The sequence below is a fragment of the Halichoeres trimaculatus genome, unplaced genomic scaffold, assembly GCF_033239565.1.
Source record: "Halichoeres trimaculatus isolate MK-OKI-2021-1 unplaced genomic scaffold, fHalTri1.1 fHalTri1_scaffold_5, whole genome shotgun sequence".
Classification (NCBI taxonomy): Eukaryota; Metazoa; Chordata; class Actinopteri; order Labriformes; family Labridae; genus Halichoeres; species Halichoeres trimaculatus.
The window spans coordinates 23,735,539-23,763,042 of record NW_027437183.1 but is presented as its reverse complement, the minus strand read 5'-3'; the positions used below and the strand labels follow the sequence as shown (position 1 = coordinate 23,763,042).

General features: G+C 43.0%; 1 protein-coding gene across 1 annotated transcript; it reads left to right on the top strand.

Moving 5' to 3' along the window:
* The first annotated feature begins 15,583 nt into the window (after positions 1 to 15,583).
* Positions 15,584 to 27,399, top strand: LOC141790090 (uncharacterized). The gene is made up of 14 exons (XM_074669727.1): positions 15,584 to 15,796; positions 16,473 to 16,560; positions 23,127 to 23,378; positions 23,517 to 23,619; positions 23,715 to 23,818; positions 23,913 to 24,185; positions 24,325 to 24,418; positions 24,579 to 24,646; positions 24,746 to 24,967; positions 25,060 to 25,194; positions 25,281 to 25,343; positions 25,469 to 25,537; positions 25,640 to 27,307; positions 27,391 to 27,399. Exons 4-14 carry the CDS (start codon positions 23,517 to 23,519, stop codon positions 27,397 to 27,399), a joined length of 2,808 nt encoding a protein of 935 aa, XP_074525828.1. The 5' UTR covers positions 15,584 to 15,796; positions 16,473 to 16,560; positions 23,127 to 23,378.
* The last annotated feature ends 105 nt before the right edge of the window (positions 27,400 to 27,504 follow it).

The window sequence follows — 27,504 nt, the reverse complement described above, 5'->3', positions numbered from 1 at the left end:
GCTAAATGAAACAACCCAGCACTGTTTAATGACACTTTTACCAAAACACAACTAAAGCTTAAAATTTAATATAAATTCAAACAGAATCTCTTAAAAGCTAACGGTAAAACCCGTCAGAACAGGGAAACACACAGGGGTGTCATGGCATATGTAAACAAATGGCTCAACATTTCCTTTATATGTTACCTGGTCATCCCATGTTCTAATAGAAAGGGGGTTCTTCAAAAGACTTGGTAACTACAGAGTAAATGATAAACTACTGTTAACACCAAACTTTTCATTTAGACTTAAAAAAACAAACAGGATCTTTTAATTCATGTTTATAAGCTATACATTTGACTTCATCTGGTTTAAAATGCCATATAAAAGAGCCATTGCACCCACCCCCATCTTAAATTCTGACTTGGTACAGTCCAGTGAAGAGCACCTGATGGATCAAGGTGCATTCAAGTGCACCCTTTCATCAGAGCTCTGAGTATTCAAAATTAACAGAAGCCCAAATGAATGTAAAGGAATATTCACTTAAATGGTAAATGAGATAAAGAGGTAAGTTTGAAGTTTCATGAAATGAATACTAACTTAAGCTGAGTGAATGAACATAGCTTATAGAGTAACCCACAGATTCCATTCTTTACAATATAAACACACAAAATGTCTGAATACGTTTATTTACAAGGTTAAGTGTGAATGTTGTGTCAGAAAAAAGGTGTAATTCAGCTCTTGCCTTCATCAGCAGTTGCAAGAACCTAACTCTTTGCATGTAAATGGTATTGTTTTTGTATTTGCAACTATGGCTATGCTAACAGATGAATTAACATTTTAAATATGTACAATTGAAATCTGATCCTTCCATTGAAATAAATTACTTAATTTGTAGCACATGGTTATTGCCCAGTGCTGACTACTCAGACCCGTGGCCTACTTTACAGGGCTCAGACTTGTTGCTAAGGAATAACACTTGAGGAAATACAGAGGCAATAAATGGGACAAAACTTTTGACCTTAATGCAGTTATAGGATCATAACAGCCTTTTCTTGCTCTCTTTAAACAGATGTCTGCATGGTGTCTGCTGATAATGCTCTCAGAGAGGACATTCCTGATCTGGGAATATTATCTTACATCTCAAGTTGGGTGTAATTGCAAGCTGTGACCAGACAGAAAGGGAAGTCTTGCCAGATCTCCCTTACTGATAACCATCAGGTGAATATGAAGCCAGTGAGCATTCACTGTGTGAGGGTGGTAAATTGTCATCTGAGAGGTACAAGATTGAAATGGTAGGTTTCTGTTAGAGGCAACGATTTACAGTATCACTTTTCATACAAGTAAGAAACATTAACAACATTCTGAAAGGCTCCTTATATATGCTGTAATTATCCCAATGTAAAGAATGATATGAACCCAAGATACAGTCTGGTTATTGCACAGTGAGCATTTCTCCATGATTGTTTTAAGTTTTTTATATTTAGCCTATGAGTGAGCGTTAGGTCCAACTTCATGTCATCTTGCCTTTACTGTTTGAACACAAGCATTGCATTTTCCTTCTATACATATTAACCTCGAGTCTGTCTCTGCAGTCAGTGTGTCTCCAGCTACCAGACCAAATGGCGAGACCGAACTGTCTAGGCCTGGAGAGGGCGTGGAGCACTGGGTCAAAGGAGCTGTCGCCCGGCCTGACAGCACCGGGTGTCCCACTGTTGAGCTTGAGCTAAAGTGACGGTCGGACGAAAGAGAAAGAAAGATGGAGACAGAGAGATAGTGGGAGAACTGGGGAGGGGTGTGTGATTGAGGCAGGGATTAAAGGCGGTAAATGAGAGATGAAAGCACAAGTTAGAAGTTGGGTGCGTGTGTATGTGTGTGTGTGTATGTGTGTGTGTGTGTGTGTGTGTGTGTGTGTGTGTGTGTGTGTGTGTGTGTGGGGGGGGGGGGGGGGGGGTTAAAAGAGAATGAACAGCATCAGTAATCTCATGAATCAAAATTACAGGTAAGTTGGCAAATCTCTTAAAGGTGGAAAAGTCCACATCCTTTTCTTAAGATTACTTAAAAAAATTCACTGCTGTGGAAACAAAAACTTGAGCATCAAGCTATTTCTTCCAAGTGTTTTTTTCACTTTGCTTTCATCAGTTTTGAAGTTATGATCATTTCGCATTTCTGTGTAAAAACAAACAAAAGAACTTCTCATTTTTCAAACAGAGGGAGACGTGAAGGCAGTCTCAGCAGACAGAGAGCGCCCCCTTGTGCCATAGTAGCAGACTCTATATTAATTAAAGCTGCAAGCAGCGTTAGACGGGTCCTCGGGCTCCTGCCGGTTTTCCCTCCAATGTGTCCATCAAAATAAGACGAACATTTCGGCGTTGGTTTCATCTCTCTACGACATTCCTAGCCCCAGTTAGGGCTGTTTTGGTGTGCATAGGGTGAAAGTGAGCCTAATGGCTCTGAGAGAATATTATGGGATGTCTGGGAGTCAGTTGATACCATGGCAACGTATCCTCTGCTGTGCTGAATGACATCACCTGCTGCATGCTTGGAATTCTAATTAGCGTGACACCAGTGTGACTAGAGGCTGGAGGGAGTTTTTATCAGCCATGTAATGTAAAGAAATCCTCACAGAGTCCATAATTTTACCCCAATCTGTGTCAAAAATATCATATTTGATAGTAGAGCTTGTGAGGAATCCATTTTTGGCATTTTGAAAGCTGTACGAGTTGTACTTTTTTCTCTAGAAGCCCTAATGTGTCACAACACCGGTGGAAGAGTGCTCAAAATGGATTTTGTATTTTAGGGAAATGGCCGAACTACCTGTCCTGTAGGTCACAATGTTGGCTTAATCTGTGTAAAAATATCATATGGTTGTAGGGAATTTTGTCAGGAATTCAACCATGTAATTTTTAAAGCTCTATGACTTTTAGTTTTTGGTCTAGAGGCCCAAATGCGGCACTAGTAGAATGTGTGTTTTGAGGTGAAATCGTTTCCCCTTATCTGCTAACATGGAGAAATCCTAAATCGGCCAAAAGCGGTCGGCGACTTTGAGGGCTCGCCATTCGAAAACCGGGCCTGAAACAACAAGTTCCTTCACAACTTTTGGAGAGCAGGGTCTAGTCTGTCATGTGATGGTAGTCTCAAACCTGTACCATTTTTGGTTTCAGAGGAGAAAATTTTAGCAGAAATTGTTAAAAAAAAAATTTTTTAATTTTGTGAGGCAAATAGCCGGCTTCCTGTTGGAGATAGGTCCAGGGTAGCAGCGTATGATTTTTGCGTCTCGATGACACGAACATTTTGGTGTTGGTTTCATCTCTCTACGACATTCCTAGCCCGAGCTAGGGCCCTTAGCGTGTGCCTAGGTGGCGCTATTGAGCTTATTATGGGATGTTGGGGGTCATGTTTAGTATCAAACGAAAATTTTCGGCATCCATAATCTGTGTGCCAATTTTGGTGAGTTTTCGAATATGTTAAGAGGACCTAATAAGCGATTTACTGGAGGAGGGAATAATAATAATAAGAAAAAAAAAAAAGAAACGGACGAAATACAATAGTGCCCTCGGCCTTCGGCCGAGGGCACCTTCTAGCTCTTGCTAGAAGGTGCCCTGGCTCAGGCCGAGGACCCTAATAAGAAAGAAACGCAGCAGGAACAATAGTGCCCTCGGCCTTCGGCCGAGGGCACCTTCTAGCCTTGCTAGAAGGTGCCCTGGCTCAGGCCGAGGACCCTAAAAAGAAACGCAGCAGGAACAATAGTGTCCTCCGCCTTCGGCGGAGGACACCTTCTAGCCCTGCTAGAAGGTGCCCTCTGCTCAGGCCGAGGACCCTAATAAGAAATTAAAGCTGCAAGCAGCGTTAGACGGGTCCTCGGGCTCCTGCCGGTTTTCCCTCCAATGTGTCCAACAAAATCAGACGAACATTTTGGCGTTTGTTTCATTTCTCTACGACATTCCTAGCCCCAGTTAGGGCGGTTTTGCTGTGCATAGGTGGAAGTGAGCCTTGTGGCTCTGAGAGAATATTATGGGATGTCAGGGAGTCAGTTGATACCATGGCAACGTATCCTCTGCTATGCTGAAGAGAAATAGCCAACTTCCTGTCTGGTAAAGGTCAGGGTGTCGGTGTATTTTTTTTTTATCTCAATGAGATGAACATTTTGATGTTGGTTTGATCTCTCTAGGACATTCCTCCTGGCTGCTATGGCTGTTTGAATGTTGTAGATGTGGACAGAGAGCATATTATGGGATTTTTGGTATTTTATTGAAGAGTTTGATGCTTGAAATGTGTGTGCCAATTTTGGTGAGTTTTTGAGCATGTTGAGGGTGTCTAATAAGCACTTTAATGGAGGAGAGAGTCTTTGTTTCCTCTGCTGAGTCATGTGACCAGCTGTGTGGAGCTCCTAATCAGTGTGTGACATCATCACAGAAGTGCAGGAGGATGAGATTCCCAAAGGGGACAAACTTCTCATCCTGCAGGCCAGAATGTTGACCTTATCTGTGTCAAAATATGATTCTCTTGTAGAACATTTTGCGAGGAATCCAGCCATGTCATTTTAAAAGCTGTGCGACTTTTACTTTTTTTTCTAGAGGCCCAACTGCTTCACAGAAGTTCCTCTCCCATCTGTAAACATTGCGTGGTCGGCGACTTCGAGGGCTCGCCATTCGAAAACCGGGCCCGAAATAACAACTACCTGAACAACTTTTGTAGAACAGGGTCTGGTCTGTCATGTGAGCTACTTTTCATGCCAGTACCATTTTTGGTTCCAGTGGAGTTAATGTCTGTAGAAAGGCTAAAAATTCAAAAAACTCTTATTTTGGCGGGCAAATTGCCGGCTTCCTGTTGGAGCTACGCAAAAATACCTCCACCCTTTTTTGTGCGTCTCAATGAGAGGAACATTTTGGTGTTGGTTTCATGTCTCTACGACATTCCTGGCCCGAGCTAGAGCCATTTTTGTGTGTTTTTGAGTGGTTTTTAGAGGTTTTTAGGCTCCAGAGAGATTATTATGGGATGTTGGGGGTCATGTTTGGTATTTTATCGAATTTTTCCGGGATTGTGAGGTGCGTGCCAATTTTGGTGAGTTTTTGAGCATGTTTAGGGGGTCAAATTAGCGTTCGAAGACGGTGCGGAATAATAAGAAAAAAAAAAAAGAAACGCAGCAGGAACAATAGTGCCCTCGGCCTTCGGCCGAGGGCACCTTCTAGCCCTGCTAGAAGGTGCCCTGGCTCAGGCCGAGGACCCTAAAAAGAAACGCAGCAGGAACAATAGTGTCCTCCGCCTTCGGCGGAGGACACCTTCTAGCCCTGCTAGAAGGTGCCCTCTGCTCAGGCCGAGGACCCTAAAAAGAAACGCAGCAGGAACAATAGTGCCCTCGGCCTTCGGCCGAGGGCACCTTCTAGCCCTGCTAGAAGGTGCCCTGGCTCAGGCCGAGGACCCTAATTAAAGCTGCAAGCAGCGTTAGACGGGTCCTCGGGCTCCTGCCGGTTTCCCTCCAATGTGTCCAACAAAATGTGACGAACATTTTGGCGTTTGTTTCATCTCTCTATGACATTCCTAGCCCCAGTTAGGGCGGTTTTGCTGTGCATAGGTGGAAGTGAGCCTTGTGGCTCTGAGAGAATATTATGGGATGTCAGGGAGTCAGTTGATACCATGGCAACGTATCCTCTGCTAAGCTGAATGACATCACCAGCTCCATGCTTGGAATTCTAATTAGCGTGACACTAGTGTGATCAGAGTGAAGAGGGAGTTTTTATCAGCCATCTAATGTAAAGAAATCCTCACAGAGTCCACAATTGTACCCCAATCTGTGTCAAAAATATCATGTATGATAGGAATTTTTGTCAGGAATCCATTTTTGGCATTTTAAAAGCTGTACGAGTTTTACTTTTTTGTCTAGAAGCACAAATGCGTCACAAGACAGATGGAAGAGTGCTGAAAATGGATTTTTTATTTATGAGAAACGTCCGAAGTACTTGTCCTGTAGGTCACAATGTTGGCTTAATCTGTGTAAAAATATCATATGGTTGTAGGGAATTTTGTCAGGAATCCAACCATGTAATTTTTAAAGCTCTATGACTTGTAGTTTTTTGTCTAGAGGCCCAAATGCGGCACTAGTAGAAGTACTAGTAGTGAGTGTTTTGACCTGAAATCGGTTCTCCTCATCTGCTAACATGGAGAATGGCGAAATTCGTCCGAAAGCGGTCGGCGACTTTGAGGGCTCGCCATTCGAAAACTGGGCCCGAAACAACAATTTCCTTCACAACTTTTGGAGAGCAGGGTCTGGTCTGTCATGTGAGGCAATTTTCAAACATGTACCATTTTTGGTTTCAGAGGAGAAAATTTTGGCAGAAAGGGTGAAAAAATGTGGGGGGATTTTACTTTGGGGGGAAATTGCCGGCTTCCTGTTGGAGATAGGTCAGGGGTATCAGCGTATGATTTTTGAGTCTCGATCATACGAACGTTTTGGTGTTGGTTTCATCTCTCTACCACATTCCTAGCCCGAGCTAGGGCCCTCAGAGTGTGCCTAGGTGGCGCTATTGAGCATATTATGGGATGTCTTGGGGTCATGTTTGGTATCAAATCGTAATTTCACGCGATCCTGATGTGTGTGCCAATTTTGGTGAGTTTTTGAGCAGGTTTTGGGGGTCTAATTTGCGTTCTCGGGGCGGGTGGAATAATAAGAAATTAAAGCTGCAAGCAGCATTAGACGGGTCCTCGGGCTCATGCCGGTTTTCCCTCCAATGTGTCCAACAAAATGAGACGAACATTTCGGCGTTTGTTTCATCTCTCTACGACATTCCTAGCCTCAGTTAGGGCTGTTTTGCTGTGCATAGGTGGAAGTGAGCCTAATGGCTCTGAGAGAATATTATGGGATGTCAGGGAGTCAGTTGATACCATGGTAACGTATCCTCTGCTATGCTGAGTGACATCACCAGCAGCTGCATGCTTGGAACTCCTAATTAGTGGGTGACATCATCACAGGAATGCAGCAGCCCAAGGGGAGGATCCCAAAAAAGGGACAAACTTCTCATCCTCTAGGCCAGAATGTTGACCTAATCTGTGTTAAAATATTGATTTCTAGTATGACATTTTGTGAGGAATCCAACCATGTCATTTTTAAAGCTGTGCGACTTTTACTTTTTTGTCTAGAGGCCCAACTGCTCAGCGAGGGCTGCTCTCCCATCTGTTAACATTGCGTTGTTGGCGACTTTGAGGGCTCGCCATTCGAAAACCGGGCCCGAAACAACAACTTCCCCCACAACTTTTGTAGAGCAGGGTCTGGTCTGTCATGTGATGCAATTTTCATACCTGTACCATTTTTGGTTTCGGAGGAGAAAATTTTGGCAGAAAGGCTAAAAATGCCAAAATCTCTTATTTTGGCGGGCAAATTGCCGGCTTCCTGTGCGAGATAGGCAAAAAATGACCACCCCCGAAGTTGTGCGTCTCAATGAGACGAACGTTTTGACGTTGGTTTCATCTCTCTACGACATTCCTAGCCTGAGCTAGGGACGTTAAAGTGTGTTTTTGAGAGGTTTTTTGGCTCTAGAGAGATTATTATGGGATGGCGGTGGTCATGTTTGGTATCATATCACAATTTCACGCAATTGTGAGGTGCGTGCCAATTTTGGTGAGTTTTTGAGCATGTTTAGGGGTCCTAATTTGCGATCTCGGGGCGGGTGGAATAATAAAAAAGAAACGCAGCAGGAACAATAGTGCCCTCGGCCTTCGGCCGAGGGCACCTTCTAGCCCTGCTAGAAGGTGCCCTGGCTCAGGCCGAGGACCCTAATTAAAGCTGCAAGCAGCGTTAGACGGGTCCTCGGGCTCCTGCCGGTTTTCCCTCCAATGTGTCCAACAAAATCAGACGAACATTTTGGCGTTTGTTTCATTTCTCTACGACATTCCTAGCCCCAGTTAGGGCGGTTTTGCTGTGCATAGGTGGAAGTGAGCCTTGTGGCTCTGAGAGAATATTATGGGATGTCAGGGAGTCAGTTGATACCATGGCAACGTATCCTCTGCTATGCTGAAGAGAAATAGCCAACTTCCTGTCTGGTAAAGGTCAGGGTGTCGGTGTATTTTTTTTTTTTATCTCAATGAGATGAACATTTTGATGTTGGTTTGATCTCTCTAGGACATTCCTACTGGCTGCTATGGCTGTTTGAATGTTGTAGATGTGGACAGAGAGCATATTATGGGATTTTTGGTATTTTATTGAAGAGTTTGATGCTTGAAATGTGTGTGCCAATTTTGGTGAGTTTTTGAGCATGTTGAGGGTGTCTAATAAGCACTTTAATGGAGGAGAGAGTCTTTGTTTCCTCTGCTGAGTCATGTGACCAGCTGTGTGGAACTACTAATCAGTGGGTGACATCATCACAGAAGTGCAGGAGGATGAGATTCCCAAAGGGGACAAACTTCTCATCCTGCAGGCCAGAATGTTGACCTTATCTGTGTCAAAATATGATTCTCTTGTAGAACATTTTGCGAGGAATCCAGCCATGTCATTTTAAAAGCTGTGCGACTTTTACTTTTTTTTCTAGAGGCCCAACTGCTTCACAGAAGTTCCTCTCCCATCTGTAAACATTGCGTGGTCGGCGACTTCGAGGGCTCGCCATTCGAAAACCGGGCCCGAAATAACAACTACCTGAACAACTTTTGTAGAACAGGGTCTGGTCTGTCATGTGAGCTACTTTTCATGCCAGTACCATTTTTGGTTCCAGTGGAGTTAATGTTTGTAGAAAGGCTAAAAATTCAAAAAACTCTTATTTTGGCGGGCAAATTGCCGGCTTCCTGTTGGAGCTACGCAAAAATACCTCCACCCTTTTTTGTGCGTCTCAATGAGAGGAACATTTTGGTGTTGGTTTCATGTCTCTACGACATTCCTGGCCCGAGCTAGAGCCATTTTTGTGTGTTTTTGAGTGGTTTTTAGAGGTTTTTAGGCTCCAGAGAGATTATTATGGGATGTTGGGGGTCATGTTTGGTATTTTATCGAATTTTTCCGGGATTGTGAGGTGCGTGCCAATTTTGGTGAGTTTTTGAGCATGTTTAGGGGGTCAAATTAGCGTTCGAAGACGGTGCGGAATAATAAGAAAAAAAAAAAAGAAACGCAGCAGGAACAATAGTGCCCTCGGCCTTCGGCCGAGGGCACCTTCTAGCCCTGCTAGAAGGTGCCCTGGCTCAGGCCGAGGACCCTAATTAAAGCTGCAAGCAGCGTTAGACGGGTCCTCGGGGCTCATGCCGGTTTTGCCCTACTATCATGGTATTGGCCCCACTGTGTCCAACATATTAAGATGAAGATTTTGGTGGTGGTTTCATCTCTCTAGGACATTCCTAGCCCCAGTTAGGGCTATTTTGCTGTGCATAGGTGGAAGTGAGCCTAATGGCTCTGAGAGAATATTATGGGATGTCAGGGAGTCAGTTGATACCATGGCAACGTATCCTCTGCTATGCTGAAGAGAAATAGCCAACTTCCTGTCTGGGAAAGGTCAGGGTGTCAGCAAATAATTTGTTCGTCTCAATGAGATGAACATTTTGATGTTGGTTTGATCTCTCTAGGACATTCCTACTGGCTGCTATGGCTGTTTGAATGATGTAGATGTGGACAGAGAGCATATTATGGGATGTTTGGTGTTATATTGAAGAGTTTGATGCTTGAAATGTGTGTGCCAATTTTGGTGAGTTTTTGAGCATGTTCAGGGGGTCTAGTAAGCACTTTAATGGAGGAGAGAGTCATTGTTGCCTCTGCTGAGTCATGTGACCAGCTGTGTGGAGCTCCTAATCAGTGGGTGACATTATCACAGCCCTGGGGGAGGATCAAATTCCCCAAAGGGACAACTTCTCATCCTGTAGGCCAGAATGTTGACCTAATCTGTGTTAAAATATAAATGTCTTGTATGAAATTTTACGAGGAATCCAACCATGTCATTTTTAAAGCTGTGCGACTTTTACTTTTTTGTCTAGAGGCCCAACTGCTCAGCAAGGGCTGCTCTCCCATCTGTTTACATTGCGTGGTCGGCGACTTTGAGGGCTCGCCATTCGAAAACCGGGCCCGAAACAACGAATTCCCCCACAACTTTTGTAGAACAGGGTCTGGTCTGTCATGTGAGCCACTTTTCATGCCAGTACCGTTTTTGGTTCCAGTGGAGTTAATGTTTGTAGAAAGGCTAAAAATTCTGAAAACTCTTATTTTGGCGGGCAAATTGCCGGCTTCCTGTTGGAGCAACGCAAAAATACCTCCTATATTTTTTGTGCGCCTCAATGACACGAACATTTTGGCGTTGGTTTCATGTCTCTACGACATTCCTAGCCCAAGCTAGAGGCATTTTTGTGTGTTTTTGTCTGTTTTTTAGAGGTTTTTTGGCTCTAGAGGGATTATTATGGGATGGCGGGGGTCATGTTTGGTATTTTATCGAATTTTTCCGCGATTGTGAGGTGTGTGCCAATTTTGGTGAGTTTTTGAGCATGTTTAGGGGGTCAAATTAGCGATCATTGACGGGGCGGAATAATAATTAAAGCTGCAAGCAGCATTAGACGGGTCCTCGGGCTCCTGCCGGTTTTCCCTCCAATGTGTCCATCAAAATCAGACGAACATTTTGGCGTTTGTTTCATCTCTCTACGACATTCCTAGCCCCAGTTAGGGCTGTTTTGGTGTGCATAGGTGGAAGTGAGCCTTGTGGTTCTGAGAGAATATTATGGGATATTGGGGACTCAGTTGATACCATGGCAACGTATCCTCTGCTGTGCTGAATGACATCACCTGCTGCCCGTTGGAACTCTAATTAGCGTGACAGAACCCCAAACAGAGTGGAGACTGAGAGTTGATCAGGCATGTAATGTAAAGAAGTCCTCACAGAGTCCACAATTTTACCCCAATCTGTGTCAAAAATATCCTATTTGATAGAAGAGCTTGTCAGGAATCCATTTTTGGCATTTTTAAAGCTGTACGAGTTATACTTTTTTGTCTAGAAGCCCAAATGCGTCACAAAACCGCTGGAAAAGCGGTGGAAAAGTGCTTGAAATGGATTTTTTACTTTAGAGAAACGGCCGAACTACTTGTCCTGTGGGCCACAATGTTGGCTCAATCTGTGTAAAAATATTATGTTGTTGTAGGGGATTTTGTCAGGAATCCAACCATGTAATTTTTAAAGCTCTATGACTTTTAGTTTTTTGTCTAGAGGCCCATATGCGGCACTAGTAGAATGTGTGTTTTGAGCTGAAATCTCTTCTCCTCATCTGCTAACATGGAGAAATCCTGAATTGGCCAAAAGCGGTCGGCGGCTTTGAAGGCTCGCCATTCGAAAACCGGGCCAGAAACAACAACTTCCTTCACAACTTTTGGAGAGCAGGGTCTAGTCTGTCATGTGATGGTAGTCTCAAACCTGTACCATTTTTGGTTTCAGAGGAGAAAATTTTTGCAGAAAGGGTTAAAAAAAAATTTTTTTAATTTTGTGAGGGATTTAGCCGGCTTCCTGTTGGAGATAGGTCCAGGGTAGCAGCGTATGATTTTTGCGTCTCAATGACACGAGCGTTTTGGTGTTGGTTTCATCTCTCTACGACATTCCTAGCCCGAGCTAGGGCCCTTAGCGTGTGCCTAGGTGGCGCTATTGAGCTTATTATGGGATGTCGGGGGTCATGTTTGGTATTAAACGAAAATTTTGGGCGCATAGAACCTGTGTGCCAATTTTGGTGAGTTTTTGAATATGTTTCGGGGTTCTAATAAGCGATTCACTGGAGGAGGGAATAATAAGAAATTAAAGCTGCAAGCAGCGTTGGACGGGTCCTCGGGGCTCATGCCGGTTTTACACCACTGTCACGATATTAGCCCCAGTGTGTTCAACAGAATAAGACGAACATTTTGGTGGTGGTTTCATCTCTCTAGGACATTCCTAGCCCCAGTTAGGGCTATTTTGCTGTGCATAGGTGGAAGTGAGCCTAATGGCTCTGAGAGAATATTATGGGATGTCAGGGAGTCAGTTGATACCATGGCAACGTATCCTCTGCTATGCTGAAGAGAAATAGCCAACTTCCTGTCTGGGAAAGGTCAGGGTGTCAGCAAGTAATTTGTTCGTCTTAATGAGATGAACATTTTGATGTTGGTTTGATCTCTCTAGGACATTCCTACTGGCTGCTATGGCTGTTTGAATGTGTCAGAATGTGGACAGAGGGAATATTATGGGATGTTTGGTATTATATTGAAGAGTTTGATGCTTGAAATGTGTGTGCTGATTTTGGTGAGTTTTTGAGCATGTTCAGGGGGTCTAATAAGCACTTTAATGGAGGAGAGAGTCATTGTTGCCTCTGCTGAGTCATGTGACCAGCTGTGTGGAGCTCCTAATCAGTGTGTGACATCATCACAGAAGTGCAGGAGGATGAGATTCCCAAAGGGACAATTTCTCATCCTGTAGGCCAGAATGTTGACCTAATCTGTGTAAAAATATGATTTTCTTGAAGAACATTTTGTGAGGAATCCAACCATGTCATTTTTAAAGCTGTGCGACTTTTACTTTTTTGTCTAGAGGCCCAACTGCTCAGCGAGGGCTGCTCTCCCATCTGTTAACATTGCGTGGTCGGCGACTTTGAGGGCTCACCATTCGAAAACCGGGCCCGAAACAACGAATTCCCCCACAACTTTTGTAGAACAGGGTCTGGTCTGTCATGTGAGCCAATTTTCATGCCGGTACCATTTTTGGTTATTGACAAGTTAATGTTTGTAGAGAGGCTTAAATTTCAGAAAACTCTTATTTTGGCGGGCAAATTGCTGGCTTCCTGTTGGAGCTACGCAAAAATACCTCCTATATTTTTTGTGCGTCTCAATGAGATGAAAGTTTTGGTGTTGGTTTCATCTCTCTACCACATTCCTGGACCGAGCTAGAGCCATTTTTGTGTGTTTTTGAGTGGTTTTTAGAGGTTTTTAGGCTCTAGAGAGATTATTATGGGATGTAGGGGGTCATGTTTGGTATTTTTTCGAATTTTTCCGCGATCCTGATGTGCGTGCCAATTTTGGTGAGTTTTTGAGCATGTTTAGGGGGTCAAATTAGCGATCATTGACGGGGCGGAATAATAATAAGAAAAAAAAAGAAACGCAGCAGGAACAATAGTGCCCTCGGCCTTCGGCCGAGGGCACCTTCTAGCCCTGCTAGAAGGTGCCCTGGCTCAGGCCGAGGACCCTAATTAAAGCTGCAAGCAGCGTTAGACGGGTCCTCGGGGCTCATGCCTGTTTTGCCCTACTATCATGCTGTTGGCCCCACTGTGTCCAACAGAATAAGACGAACATTTTGGTGGTGGTTTCATCTCTCTAGGACATTCCTAGCCCCAGTTAGGGCTATTTTGCTGTGCATAGGTGGAAGTGAGCCTAATGGCTCTGAGAGAATATTATGGGATGTCAGGGAGTCAGTTGATACCATGGCAACGTATCCTCTGCTATGCTGAAGAGAAATAGCCAACTTCCTGTCTGGGAAAGGTCAGGGTGTCAGCAAGTAATTTGTTCGTCTCAATAAGATGAACATTTTGATGTTGGTTTGATCTCTCTAGGACATTCCTACTGGCTGCTATGGCTGTTTTAATGTGTCAGAATGTGGACAGAGGGAATATTATGGGATGTTTGGTATTATATTGAAGAGTTTGATGCTTGAAATGTGTCTGCCGATTTTGGTGAGTTTTTGAGCATGTTCAGGGGGTCTAATAAGCACTTTAATGGAGGAGAGAGTCATTGTTGCCTCTGCTGAGTCATGTGACCAGCTGTGTGGAACCCCTAATCAGTGTGTGACATCATCACAGAAGTGCAGGGGGATGAGATTCCTAAAGGGGACAAACTTCTCATCCTGTAGGCCAGAATGTTGACCTAATCTGTGTAAAAATATGATTTTCTTGAAGAGCGTTTTGTGAGGAATCCAACCATGTCATTTTTAAAGCTGTGCGACTTTTACTTTTTTGTCTAGAGGCCCAACTGCTTCACTGAAGCTCTTCTCCCATCTGTTAACATTGTGCGGGCGGCGACTTTGAGGGCTCGCCATTCGAAAACCAGGCCCGAAATAACAACTTCCTTCACAACTTTTGTAGAACAGGGTCTGGTCTGTCATGTGAGCCAATTTTCATGCCAGTACCATTTTTGGATATTGACAAGTTAATGTTTTTAGAAAGGGCAAATATTCTGAAAACTCTTATTTTGGCGGGCAAATTGCCGGCTTCCTGTTGGAGCTACGCGAAAATACCTCCTATATTTTTTGTGCGTCTCGATGAGCTGAACGTTTTGGTGTTTGTTTCATCTCTCTGCGACATTCCTGGCCTGAGCTAGGGCCGTTGAAGTGTGTTTTTTGGGTTTTTTGGCTCTATGGAGATTATTATGGGATGTCGGGGGTCATGTTTGGTATCAAATCGCAATTTCACGCGATCCTGATGTGCGTGCCAATTTTGGTGAGTTTTCGAGCATGTTTAGGGGGTGTAATTTGAGTTCTCGGGGCGGGTGGAATAATAATTAAAGCTGCAAGCAGCATTAGACGGGTCCTCGGGGCTCATGCCGGCTCCTGTCCCCCCACAGTCTGTCACACCGTGTGTCTCAATGAGACGAACATTTTGGTGTTGGTTTCATCTCTCTACGACATTCCTACTGGCCGCTATGGCCGTTTTAGTGTGCCTAGGTGGCGCTAGACAGCATTTTATGGGATGTTTGGGGTCAGGTTTGGTTCATGTTCATGTTTGGTATTTTTTCTCTTTTTTTGGACGCAAATAGTGTGCGTGCCAATTTTGGTGGATTTCTGAACATGCTTGGGGGTGTAATAAGCGATGGGAGAACGTCAAAAGGGTGTAGTAAGGGTAAAAAATGTACTGGCTGTGGTGGCCATTTTAGTGTGTCCAGAGAGGTCTGTTAAGCAACACTTTAAGTGATGGATTTTTTTTACAAAAAAGAGAAAAATATTTTTTTTTTGTTTTGTTTTCTTGCATTATTATTAATGTACTAAAAAATTATGGGCAGATGTCAACATCCTATTTATTTTGTTTATCATATCACAGTAGAATCATCATATTTGACTTTTTAATCTTACACTCAAAATTACAATGTGGAAGGGATTGACTTTTTATTTTTACAGCTGGTGGAAAAATAAACATTTCTATATCATTCACGTATGGTTAAAACGAGTATTCATTGGTTTATATGGGCTTTAATAAATTAGTACAATTAAACACCTGTTTTACAAATGAAAGTTACAGGATTTACCAGTCTTTGGCATTACTTCCCTTGTATTTCAAGGACTGTGTTGTATTTATCATGGCAACTCATTCCAGTAGATGGCGGTAATTCAGTAATACTTGCCACCGGCGTTAGCGCCGTGCATTGTGGGAACTGTATTCCAAGAACACCGGTCAGATGCAGACACAGATAGAAACGTTCTCTAGTATCAGTGGGACATCCTGGGATGTATACAGTAGATTTTACAACTTTTACCATTCTGCCTAACAAATACTGAATTTGGGGCAAAATAGCAGGCACTACTACTGTCGTACGCGGTTTGTAAAACATCCGCAGGGATCAGTGGAGCGGCGGGGGATGACGTCATGCGACCTGTCAACAGTATACGGCCTGGTCAACAGCTGATCTCACCAAAACACGAGCGGATGCAGAGGAAGATATGAGTCTGTTTCTCTGTCGGTCGGTCAACTTATTGTACACAGCTGCTTTGCTCCAGCACATGGGAGGAGGGAGAGGATTCACCGTATCCCCAGAGATCCCGCAAGATGACATGAAGTGGATTAGACTGATTCAAACAGGGGACAAGCCAGGAGAGAGCGATAACGTCGGGAGCTCTCAAACAACGGATTCCGTCTGTGGTTTGAACAGGTACGGTAAATTAAAGTTTCTAGGCTTCAGTACTGTTTAATTTACTACCTGTCATCTTAGTTATCAGCAGTATTTTTGAACGTGAAAGGCAAGTTGGACCGTGTAGCTAACAGAAGCTAACAGAAGCTAAACGTCTGTTGCTCACTTAGCTACAAGCAATTTATTGTAGAAAAGGGGTGGGAAATATAATTGTGGTGTAATGCAAGACTATACAAGCTTCTGCATTTAAAGGGAGATTATCAGTCTACATATCATAAAGATGCGCACGTATTTTGCTGCATTTATCTGCATTCATTGAGACGAGTTGGCATTTTTAAACAATAAATTCAACCTGGTAGCAGCATCAAAATGTACGGTTGTTTCGTGGTGAGTTACCAGAGATTGTACTTCACAACAGAGGCAACGTTGATCAAGTTTTAACGGCTACCGAGCAACCCAGTATTTTGGAGTTAATCGCGACCGTATAACTGGTGACTCTTGGACAAATACTGTAGATGTGGTGCTTTGTTATTCGTTATAGCTGACTCTAAAGACGTTAAAAACACTACAGTTGCGTTAAATGCATGATTAAACGATTCGGTTATGTTCAATTACGTTTTGTGTGGTATCATTCAATGTCAATGTGATTAGAATGCACAGCTAATGGTAGCATTCTCTGCTGCGTCTTCTGCCGAAGGGGGATGTACGTCAGAGTGACGTGAGGTACCAGCGGGGTATAAAACGATCGATCTGGCGTCGTCTCGTTCTTCTCACAGACTCTGGAGGTAAGACCCATGTCGTTGTCTCTTAATTTGATGTAAGCATATGTTGTGTTGAACCTGAGCAATGTTAAACGTGATTTAAGGTGAAATGAAAGAACGATATCACGTATAAGTAAGATTTTGCTGCTCTGCGGTGAGATTTAAAACTTTCTAGAAGCTTCTGTGAGGTGTGTTTTCTGAACTACTTTGATAGTGAAACGATGTTAGCCTTTCTATCAAATAAGATATACATAATAAAGATGGTGTGATACATTTCTTGTGGTGAATTTGAAGAACATTTTGATGACTTTTTATCAGCATTTGTGGGTGGTGCTTCAATGCTAGACGTATGCTAATGTTATGGAAATCTCAGCCTTTGTGCGTGTTAGCCCGCTAGCGTGGCCTGCTCCGTGTGTGGTTTTGTGTCCTGTTGAGAGAAATGCTCGGTAGTCTTTGCTCCAAAGACGATAATTGTCCTAAATTAAATAAGTTTTATATATGTAAGATATTATGTTACATTTGTGGTGAATTTGAAGAACATTTTGATGACTTTTAGTTAGCATTTGTGGTTGGTGCTCCGACGCTAAACGTATGCTAATGTTATGGAAATCTCAGCCTTTGATCTGCATTCAGCCTTTGTGTTAGCACGCTAGCTACTCTGTGCTGTCTTTTGTGTCATGTTAACACAAATACTCGATGAACTTTGATCATGGTGCAGTGGTTACCCTTTAAACAAATAAAATATATATATTTCGGAAAGAATTGTACATTTTTGGTACATTTTGAATACATTTTGAAGGCTTTTACTCGGTTGGCAAAAGTTGTGTGCATACATATGCTAATGTAAGCTCGGCCTTTGTTCAATAATTGCTTTGTGTTAGCCACGTTAGCCTGCTCCGTTATATTAAGACAAATGCTTGATATTCCTAAACCCAAGTACAATAATTGGCTTCTAAACTAATCAAATATATGAATTTTAGATGCTATGAAACATTTTTGGTGCATTTTGGAGAGTATTGCTTGGTGTGATATTTGCTTTGTGGGTTTAGCTTTAATAATGCTGTGTCATAGCTACTAGTTAGCCACCATGGTGTGCCAGCCTCGGCCTGCTCAGTGCTTGGTTTTGTGTAATATTGAAAGAAATGCTAGAAAGTCTGCCCTTAACACAATTAAGATATATATTTAAGATACTTTGGTACTTTTTTGGTGAATTTAACAAGATTTTTATGAGTTTTACTTGGTTGGTTGGTGTGTTGCTTTTCTGTAATACTGAGTGAAATGCTTGTTACCTCCAAGTACAATGATTGGTTTCTAAATAAATTAAATATATGTATTTTAGACACTGAAACATTTTTGGTGCATTTTGAAAACATTTTGAAGATTATTACTTGGTGTGATATGTGCTTAAAGGTTGTAGATATGGCTATGCAGTGTCCTTATTCAGTGAAAAGAGGTCATAAATAGGACTGTTGCTCTTAGGGTAAGAGGATATGGGCTCTGAATTTCAACATTCAGCATTTGTGCTTAGAAAATGATGACAGCATGCTGTTTTTGTGGCTTTAATATTCCTGTAGTGTTGTAGTCTTGTTTAACAGTAGGAAAAATGTTTTTAAAGAGTGAACACAGGATATTAAAATATGAAATAACAAGTTGATATTAATATAAATTATTAATGATAGTAGTAATAAACTAATAAATGAATATTCAATGATTTGTCACCATGGAAACCTTCTTCTTTGTTGTGCGTGTTTACTTTCAAATTTGTAAAATATGTCATACGGATTTGAGCTTAGGCTTCTGGAACTCTTGACAGAGGTTCCAAACAGAAGTGGAACTCTCAGAGGGCAGGCTAGGGCTCTGTTTGTTTACATTCAAACTTAAAATTTTTAAATGTGGAAGTATTGTCTTCTTTGTCCTGCTTTTTCACATTTTTATTCAGTGAACATAGGTCATTAATACGACTGTTGCCCTTAGAGTTCGAGGTTATGGGCTCTGAAATTCAACATTCAGCATTTGTGTTTACAAAATGACAGCATGCTGTTTTTGTGGCTTTTTTTTTCTCCCACAATAATCTTGATTACTCTTAAATAGTATTGATTTGAAGATTCCTTAGCTGTGTGATCTTATGCTCTCCTGTGCTTTTTATTGGGGCATTTTAAATACATTTTGAAGATTATTACTTGGTGTGAGATGTGCTTTAAGGTTTTAGATATAGCTGCGCTGTGTCAGCCTTTTCTTTCTGTGAAAGCTACTTGTTAGCCACGTTAGCCTTAGCTTTTTTTCCTCCTTGTTTGGGTCATGCTGAGAGAAAAGACTTATTGTGTGAGTGTGTGTGTGTGTGTGAGGTTTGTCTTCCAATTTGTTCATCCTAGTTCATGTTGTTGAACACTTGTGTATCTGTCCTGGTTAGCAGGCCAGAGCTAACTGGCATTTTGTTGGAGTTAAAGATCCATAATGTGTGAGTGATTAAAGTGATTGTTTGGGACTTTTAAAGTTGTGTTTTGTGGCATTCCTGGCATGATCTTAATGTGTAGATTAGATTTGCATGCATTTTTGATGGCTTTTATTATCCTAAATTTTTTTTAGTTTTTTTAATTGCTTACTCTTTAATGGTATTGTTTGAAGATTCCTTTGCTGTGCGCTCTACTGTACTCTCCTGAGCTTTTTTGGTGCATCTTGAATTCATTTGAAGATTATTACTTGGTGTGATATGTGCTTAAGGTTTTAGATATAGCTATGCTGCGTCAGCCTTTTTTTCTATGAAAGCTACTTGTTAGCCACTTTATCTGTAGCTTTTTGCTCCTTTTTTGGGTCATGCTGAGAGAAAAGACTTATTGTGTGAGTGTGTGTGAGGTTTGTCTGCCTTTGTTTTTAATCTTAGCTTGAGCTGTTGATCAGTTGTGATTCTGTCCTGGGTAGCAGGCCAGAGCTTACTGGCATTTTGTGAGGGCTATAGATCCATAATGTGTGAGTGATTAAAGTGATTGTTTGTGACTTTTAAAGTTGTGTTTTGTGGCATTCCTGGCATGCTTTTAATGTGTAGATTAGATTTGCATGCATTTTTGATGGCTTTTTTCCTACTATAATCTTGCTTACTCTTAAATGGAATTGATTTGGAGATTCCTTAGCTTCTAGGTTTAAGACAAAGCTATGATGTGTCTGCCTTTTTCCCTGTGTTAGCTTCTTGTTAGCCACGTTAGCTGGAACTTTTGGCTGTTTTTTTAAGTCATGCTGAGAGAAAAGACTTATTGTGTGATTGTGTCTGTGAGGTTTGTCTGCCTTTGTTTTAAATCTTAGCTTGAGCTGTTGATCAGTTGTGTATCTGTCCTAGTTAGCAGGCCAGAGCTTACTGGCATTTTGTTGAAGTTATAGATCCATAATGTGTGAGTGATTAAAGTGATTGTTCATTCAAGATTATTACTTGGTGTGATATGTGCTTTAAGGTTTTAGATATAACTACTGCGTCAGCTTTTTTTTCTGTGAAAGCTAATTGTTAGCTACTTGTCAAGCTGTAGCTTTTTGCTCATTATTGGGTCATGCTGAGAGAAAAGACTTATTGTGTGTGTGTAAGGTTTGTCTGCCTGTGTTGTTGTTTATCCAAGGTCAAGTTGTTGATCAGTTGTGTATCTGTCCTGGTTAGCAGGCCAGAGCTTACTGGCATTTTGTGTGGGTTATTGATCCATAATATGTGAGTGATTAAAGTGATTGTTTGGGACTTTTAAATTTGTGTTTTGTGGCATTCCTGGCATGCTTTAAATGTGAAGATTACATGTGCATGCATTTTTGATGGCTTTTTTCTCCTACTATAATCTTGCTTACTCTTAAATGGAATTGATTTGAAGATTCCCTAGCCGTGTGCTCTCCAGTACTCTCCTGTGCATTTGGTGCATTTTAAATATATGTTGAAGGTAATTACTTGGTGTGATATGTGCTTTAGGTTTTAGATATAGCTATTCCACGCCAGCCTTTTTCCCTGCGATAGCTACTTGTTAGCCAAATTATGTAGCTTGTTCATCTTAGTTTAAGCTGTTAACTAGTTGTGTATCTGTCCTGGTTAGCTTGCCAGAGCTCACTGGCATTTTGTAAGGGTTAAAGATCCATTATGTGTGAGTGATTTAAGTGATTGTTTGGGTGCTTTAATGTTGTGTTTTTGATCTAAATGTGTAGATTAGATTTGCATGCATTTTTTTGTGGCTTTTTATTCTCCCACTATAATCTTGCTTACTTTTAAATGGTAGTGATTTGCAAATTCCTTGGCTGTGTGATTTTATGCTCTATTGTGCTTTTTGGTGCATTTGAATACATTTTCAAGATTATTTCTTGGTGTGATATGTGCTTTAAGGTTTTAGATATAGCTCTACTTTGTTGGCCTTTTTTTTCTGTAAAAACTACTTATTAGCCACATTATGTGGCTTGTTCATCTTAGCTTAAGCTGTTAATCAGTTGTGTGTGTGTCCTGGTAAGCAGGCCAGAGCAAACTGGCATTTTGTGAGGGTTAAAGATCCATAATGTGTGAGTGATAAAAGTGATTGTTTGGGTGCTTTAATGTTGTTTTTTTGGCATTCCTGGCATGATCTAAATATGTAGATTAGATTTGCATGCATTTTTTTTGTGGCTTTTTATTCTCCCACTATAATCTTGCTTACTTTTAAATGGTAGTGATTTGCAAATTCCTTGGCTGTGTGATTTTATGCTCTATTGTGCTTTTTGGTGCATTTGAATACATTTTCAAGATTATTACTTGGTGTGATATTTGCTTTCAGGTTGTAGATAAAGCTCTACTTTGTTGGCCTTTTTTTTCTGTGAAAGCTACTTATTAGCCACATTATGTGGCTTGTTCATCTTAGTTTAAGCTGTTAATCAGTTGTGTGTGTGTCCTGGTAAGCAGGCCAGAGCAAACTGGCATTTTGTGAGGGTTAAAGATCCATAATGTGTGAGTGATAAAAGTGATTGTTTGGGTCCTTTAATGTTGTGTTTTGTGGCATTCCTGGCATGATCTTAAAAATGTAGATAAGATTTGCGTGCATTTTTGTGGCTTTTTCCCCCAACAATTTTCTTGATTGCTCTTAGATGGTATTAATTTGCAAATTCCTTGGCTGTGTGCTCCTATGCTCTCCTGTGCTTTTTTTTGGTGCATTTTAAATATATGTTGAAAAACTTTTACTTGGTGTGATATGTGCTTTAAGGTTGTAGATATAGCTACGCTGTGTCGGCCTTTTTCCTTGTGTTGGCTACTTTTTTAGCTGCATTATGTAGCTTTTTGCTCCTTTTTTGGGTAATGCTGAGAGAAAAGACTTATTGTTGTGTGAGAGTGTCTGTTAGGTTTGTCTTCCAAAATTTTTTTTAATCCAAGTTTAAGCTGTTTATCAGTTATGTGTGTGTCCTGGCCAGAGCTTACCGGCATTTTGTGAGGGTTGAAGATCAATAATGTGTGAGTGATGAAATTAATTGTTTGGGACCTTTAATGTTGTGTTTTGTGGCATTCCTGGCATGCTTTTAATGTGTAGATTAGATGTGCATGCATTTTTGATGACTTTTTATTCTCCTACAATGATCTTGATTACTCTTAAATTGAACTGATTTGCAGATTCCTTTGCTGTGTGCTCCACTGTACTCTCCTGTGCTTTTCTGGTGCATTTTAAATACATTTTGAATACATTTGATGACTATTACTTGGTGTGATATGTGCTTTAAGGTTGTAGATATAGCTGCGCTGTGTGGGCCTTTTTTCCTGTGTTAGCTACTTGTTAGCCACATTATGTAGCTCTTTCTCTTTTTGGGTATTTCTGATAAAAAAATACATATTGTTTGAGAGTGTGTGTGAGGTTTGTCTTCCAATTTTGTTCATCTTAGTTTAAGCTGTTGATCAGCTGTGTATTTGTCCTGGTTAGCAGGCCAGAGCAAACTGGCATTTTGTGAGTGTTAAAGATCCATAATGTGTGAGTGATTAAAGTGATTGTTTGGGTCTTCAAAAGATGTGTTTTGTGGCATTCCTGGCATGATCTAAATGTGTAGATTACATGTGAATGCATTTTTGATGGCTTTTTTCCTAAAATAATCTTGATTACCTCTCAGTAGTATCGATTTGAAGATTCCTTAGCTGTGCGCTCTCCTGTACTCTCCTGTGCTCTTTTTGGGCATTTTGAAAACATTTTGAAGATTATTTCTTGGTGTGATATGTGTTTTAAGTTTTTAGATATAGCTACGCTGCGATGGCCTTTTTCCCTGTGTTTTAGCTCCTTGTTAGCCACGTTAGCTGTAGCATTTTGCTCCTTTTTTGGGTAATGCTGAGAGAAAAGACTTATTGTTGTGTGAGCGTGTGTGTGAGGTTTGTCTTCCAATGTTGTTCATTTTAGTTTAAACTGTTAATCATTTGTGTATCTATCCTGGTTAGCAGGCCAGAGGTTACCTGCATTTTGTCAGGGTTAAAGATTCATAATGTTTGAGTGATCAAAGTGATTGTCCGGGTCTTCTGAAGATGTGGCATTCCTGGCATGATCTTAATGTGTATTGGATTTGCATGCATTTTTTGTTGCGTATTTTTCCTCCCACAATTATCTTGATTACTCTTAAATGGTATTGTTTTGCAGATTCCTTGGCTGTGCGATTTACTTCCCTGTGCTGACCTGTGCTTTGGAGACTACGACTGCTGCATTTCTGCGATCTTCTGTTCCAGGACACACACATCTTGACACTCATACATCTCTTTAAACCGACACACACCTAGACTAACTGCTAATCTGCACACACTTTAATTGATTTTATACACATCCACTCAAGCAGACACACACAGACACACACACTTACACACAGAGACACACACACACTTGCCCTCAGCCAAGGTGAGTTAAAACATTTCTACATTGTAATGTTAGGTGAAGCGTTGCTATGTGAAGCCTTGTGAGTATGATTGGCACAGATTGACTGGTGTTTTCTCTGTGAGCGTGGACTCAAAAATGTATCTTCCTCTTCCTGTTCAGATGCCTAGAGCGAAAGGCCATCGGAGGGCGTTGGCCTTGAAGAGGAAGAGGGCAGAGGACCACCCCTGGACTGCCCTCGAGCCTGTCCCCGAGTTCGTTGCTCGTATGTGTCAAACTTTCATTTCAGAATGGTCACTGATATGGTTTGGATGTAATGTCCCTTAATGATGTTCTGACAAACTTCAATGTCCTTTACAGGGCGCGGTACCGGGTACCGCCACCGAACGCGGAGATGGCCAACCTCTGCACTGACCCACCGGAGCTGCAAGTTGGTCACTCCAGCGCATCGTCCGGACCAGAAGGTACGATTTTTGTTGTATTTATTGAAAAATTGCAGCGAGTAAGGTGTCTGTTGGTAGGTTTCTCTGTTGTAAAACAACGTGTGTGTTGTTGCAGCTGGTGTTCGTCGTTGGAGACTCCCACCTCCGGGCCATGGTGGACGGCTTCTTGCCCATGCCGGTAGGTTCTCTGTCCTTTGCTTTTCTGTCTGTTCCAGGTGCATCAGCAGCCGAGCTGAGGACAGAGGCCCTGCACGCAGACGTCCCGTGGACCCCCGACGCCGTCTGCGTGCTTGCCCCGAGCAACAACCTCACGGCCAGCCGGACGGTTGGCGAGGCAGCGTTGGACTTCGGTGCTCTCCTGACCTCCATCGCCAGCCGCTGGCCCAAGGTGTGTGTTTGTTTTAAGTTTTTGTTGCTAACCGTTTGGTTTTGTGTCAGCAAAGCTGGTGTGAGCAGCCTTTGTATTGTCATGCACTTATTTTAGAAAAATGAATGCAATCTGCTGACAAAGGTTTTTTTTCTGTAAGGTGTTCGTGCTGGACTTCCCTCCACGCCTGAACATCCACCCGGGCCTGCAGTTGGCGCTGCGTCAGGAATTCCACCGAGTCGCAGCACGCATGGGTACGTTTCAATCGAGTTTTTCTGCAAAATCTGAGATTTGAGAATTTTATATTTGTGTGACCGCATGCATGGATGGACATGTACATGTAAATGCATGTGTTAATGTTTACTTCAAGTACTTAATGATTTTTTTGTGTGTGGTTCGTGACACTTATTCCAGGTTTCCCTTACGTGTCTGTGGCCGAGCACCTCCCCCTCCATCGGTTGGAGCTGTGGTGCCCCGACGGCGTAAGTATTGTCCTAAAATTTACACAACACTTTATGTGACACTAAAGAAAACATCCAGCTAACAAAGTGAAATGTCTGCTGTGTCTGACTGTTTTTCAGGTGCACCTCAGCGACACCGATGGGACCCCTGTGCTGGTGGATCTGCTGTGGAACGCTGCTGTCCAGCAGCTGACCCAGCGTCCGCCCTCGCCCACGCCCGCGGTGTCCCGCCGGACATCGCCGCGTGCCACGGTGTCTCCCAGGCTAGTTGTGACAGGTCACCTCCCCGTGACCCGTCACAGCGACCCCTGGGAGTGGACTGTGGTTGGAAAGGAGGACAAGGTAAAGTGTTTTTCTGATTGGGTGTGTAGAAGTTTGTGCAAAGCCTGCATGTGAAGTTTTTTTTAAAACAATGTTTGTTTTTTGTTTTGAAGGCCGGAACACCTGCTGTGGTTCGGCCTGTCATCCCGCCCAACCCTGTGTGGTTCAGCGGTGACATGTTGGATGCTATGGAGAAGGTCAGTCCTTCTTCTGGCTCCGGCTGCATCGCTGAGCCACCAGCTGGCCAGGTAAAGTGCACACAAGCCATATGACCAAATAGTTGATAACACAAGTGGTAAACAGCTGTTATAAAGGTTTGTTTTTCTTCCTCTAGGCTTCGCGTGCGAAGCGTCGGCCACGAGGTGTTGCCAGGAAGCGCAGTGGAGGAAAGCGGCAGGTGTGTTTTTATTTTATTTTTTGCTGGTTTTGAAGAGTGACCAATGCGGTGTGATATATGCTTTGATAAGAGTTGCATCTTGATCTTTTTTTTTTTTTTTTTCCATGTTTTCCTGTTCTTTATAGGTGGCGGCAACACCTTCACCTGCCCAGGAGACCGTGTCTGCCTCCGGCCCCAGTCCGGTCCCGCGCCAGGTGCGTTTTTGTTTAAACATATTATGTGACTTATTGTTTTTACACCTGCATTTTTCCGCCTGGTTTGTCATGCAGTTAAACTGAATTTTTGATTTGTGTCAGGCGGAGGCAGCAGCCCAGGAGTCCGTGGTCCCGGAGGTCGTCGTGGAGGAGACATCGCTGGAGTCCGAGGAGGTGGCTGCGCCGTGCCCTGCTGTCGCCGAGGGAACCCAGAGGCCACGGAAGATCAGCAAAGCTAAGGACCACTTTTTTTCTTCTGCTTGTGTTTCTGATGCTGGGTTAGATTGTGACAGTAGTGATGTAGCAGCAGAGGCTAGCAGAGCTGGGAGGCCAGTCAGGGTTGTGCGCGGGTCGTTTCATCAGGCTGACGAGCGCTTTTTTTACGGAGGACAGCAATGTATGGCTATAGCTTTGGTCAGCTTAGCCAAACACACGCTGAGCAGTGTTTTTTCCTGGGACAGACGTCAGCTTGATCGCGCGGTGATTTGCGGCGATGAGTTGTACAGTAATTTGCGCGATCGAGGCATCTTCAACCACGTGACAAATCTGCTCTCTGTCCCAGATTTGCCTCAGCGGTTGATGATCGATGATGCGGTAGTTCGCTTTGTTTTTGGCGACTCTGCGTTCGGGGATGTCGGTGTGACCGAGGGTGAACACATCGACAGCGGTGTGTTCATCAGTTTGCGTGACGGACTAAAGAGGATCTTTGGTCAGTACCGCACATGTCTTCTGACGATGTGTGGCAACACTTCTGCCATCATCTGTGAGGATGGACGGTTCGCTGTGGTGGACAGTCACTCACGCGGTAACGAGGGCTTGTTACACTTTAACGGTACAAGCGTGGTTTTGCATTTTGCGTGCCTGGATGACCTGCACCACTACATCTGTCGCTTGGCCGACAGTCTCAGTTCGAGGGAGAAGCTCTTTGAACTGTGTGGCATCACTGTCCATGTGGGTGCAAGTCCAGTGCTGCCTGGTGTTTCTGTGGAGGGTAGGGTCACAGGGGTGACTGCTGCTCCAGCACCAGAGTGTAGTGTTGTGTCTGAGCGTTGTGTCAGTTCAGATGTTAGTCCAGCACTGTCAGGCATTTCCCTGCGGTCTTATGCCAGTGTGGTGAGCGGCGGCTCACCGGCAGGACCGAGCGTTACTGGTGGCAGTAAGTGGGGCATTTCTTCTGACACTTGTTGGTCGAAGAAATCAAGGCGATCCGGCTTTCGTTTTAGGTATGATGAAGATTTCCCCCCGCTTGGTCTTAGTGCTTACGCAGATGTCAGTCCGGTGCTGTCTGGTGTTTCCGTGGAGAGGCGGGTCACTGAGGTGAACACTGCTCCAACACCAGAGTCTAGTGTAGTCAGTGAGGGAAGGTTCAGTGATGTGGTTTCTGAAAGCAGTTGCGAGCCTGAGGTTTGTGTTAGTGTAGATGCGAGTCCAGCGTCGTCAGGAGCGTCTTTAGCTAGTGAAGTTAGCAGTGTCTCGGCAGCAGAGAAGCGTAGGATTGCTTCTGGCCCTCGTGTGTCAAAGAAATCCAAGCGCTTTGATGTTGGTGAGGCTAATTTAGATGTAGAGTTTGTAGATACCGTCAGAAATGCAGAGCTAGTCTTCCGTCCTCTCAGCGTAGATGTTTGCAAGGATGTGTGCAGTTGCTTTAACTTGGAGTTTGTAAAGATCGGTGGACCAGTGTCTTCACGTGTTGGTTTGTTAGGGGTTCCTTGTAGAAATGAGAGGATCGTGGCCGATGGTAACTGCTTCTTCAGAGCCATCTCTCAGGCTGTGAGTGGTTCTCAGAAGCACCATCGTAGGGTTAGACTTGCCGTTTGTAAACATCTCCAGCGGAATGCTCGTCATTATTCTAGTTTGATTAGGAGTGAGTACTCTTCAGTGGCAGAGTACATTCAGCAGTCCAGGATGGCAAATGTAAATTCTTGGGCCTCAGAGGTGGAAATTCAGGCTACAGCAGATATGTTAGG

Excerpts from the sequence above, each read along its gene's own strand:
- LOC141790090 (XM_074669727.1), top strand. The coding sequence starts at position 23,517 with ATGCCTAGAGCGAAAGGCCATCGGAGGGCGTTGGCCTTGAAGAGGAAG. Across the intron at positions 24,647-24,745 it reads AGCTGTGGTGCCCCGACGGC|GTGCACCTCAGCGACACCGA; the intron begins GTAAGTATTGTC and ends ACTGTTTTTCAG. Across the intron at positions 25,538-25,639 it reads CCAGTCCGGTCCCGCGCCAG|GCGGAGGCAGCAGCCCAGGA; the intron begins GTGCGTTTTTGT and ends GATTTGTGTCAG.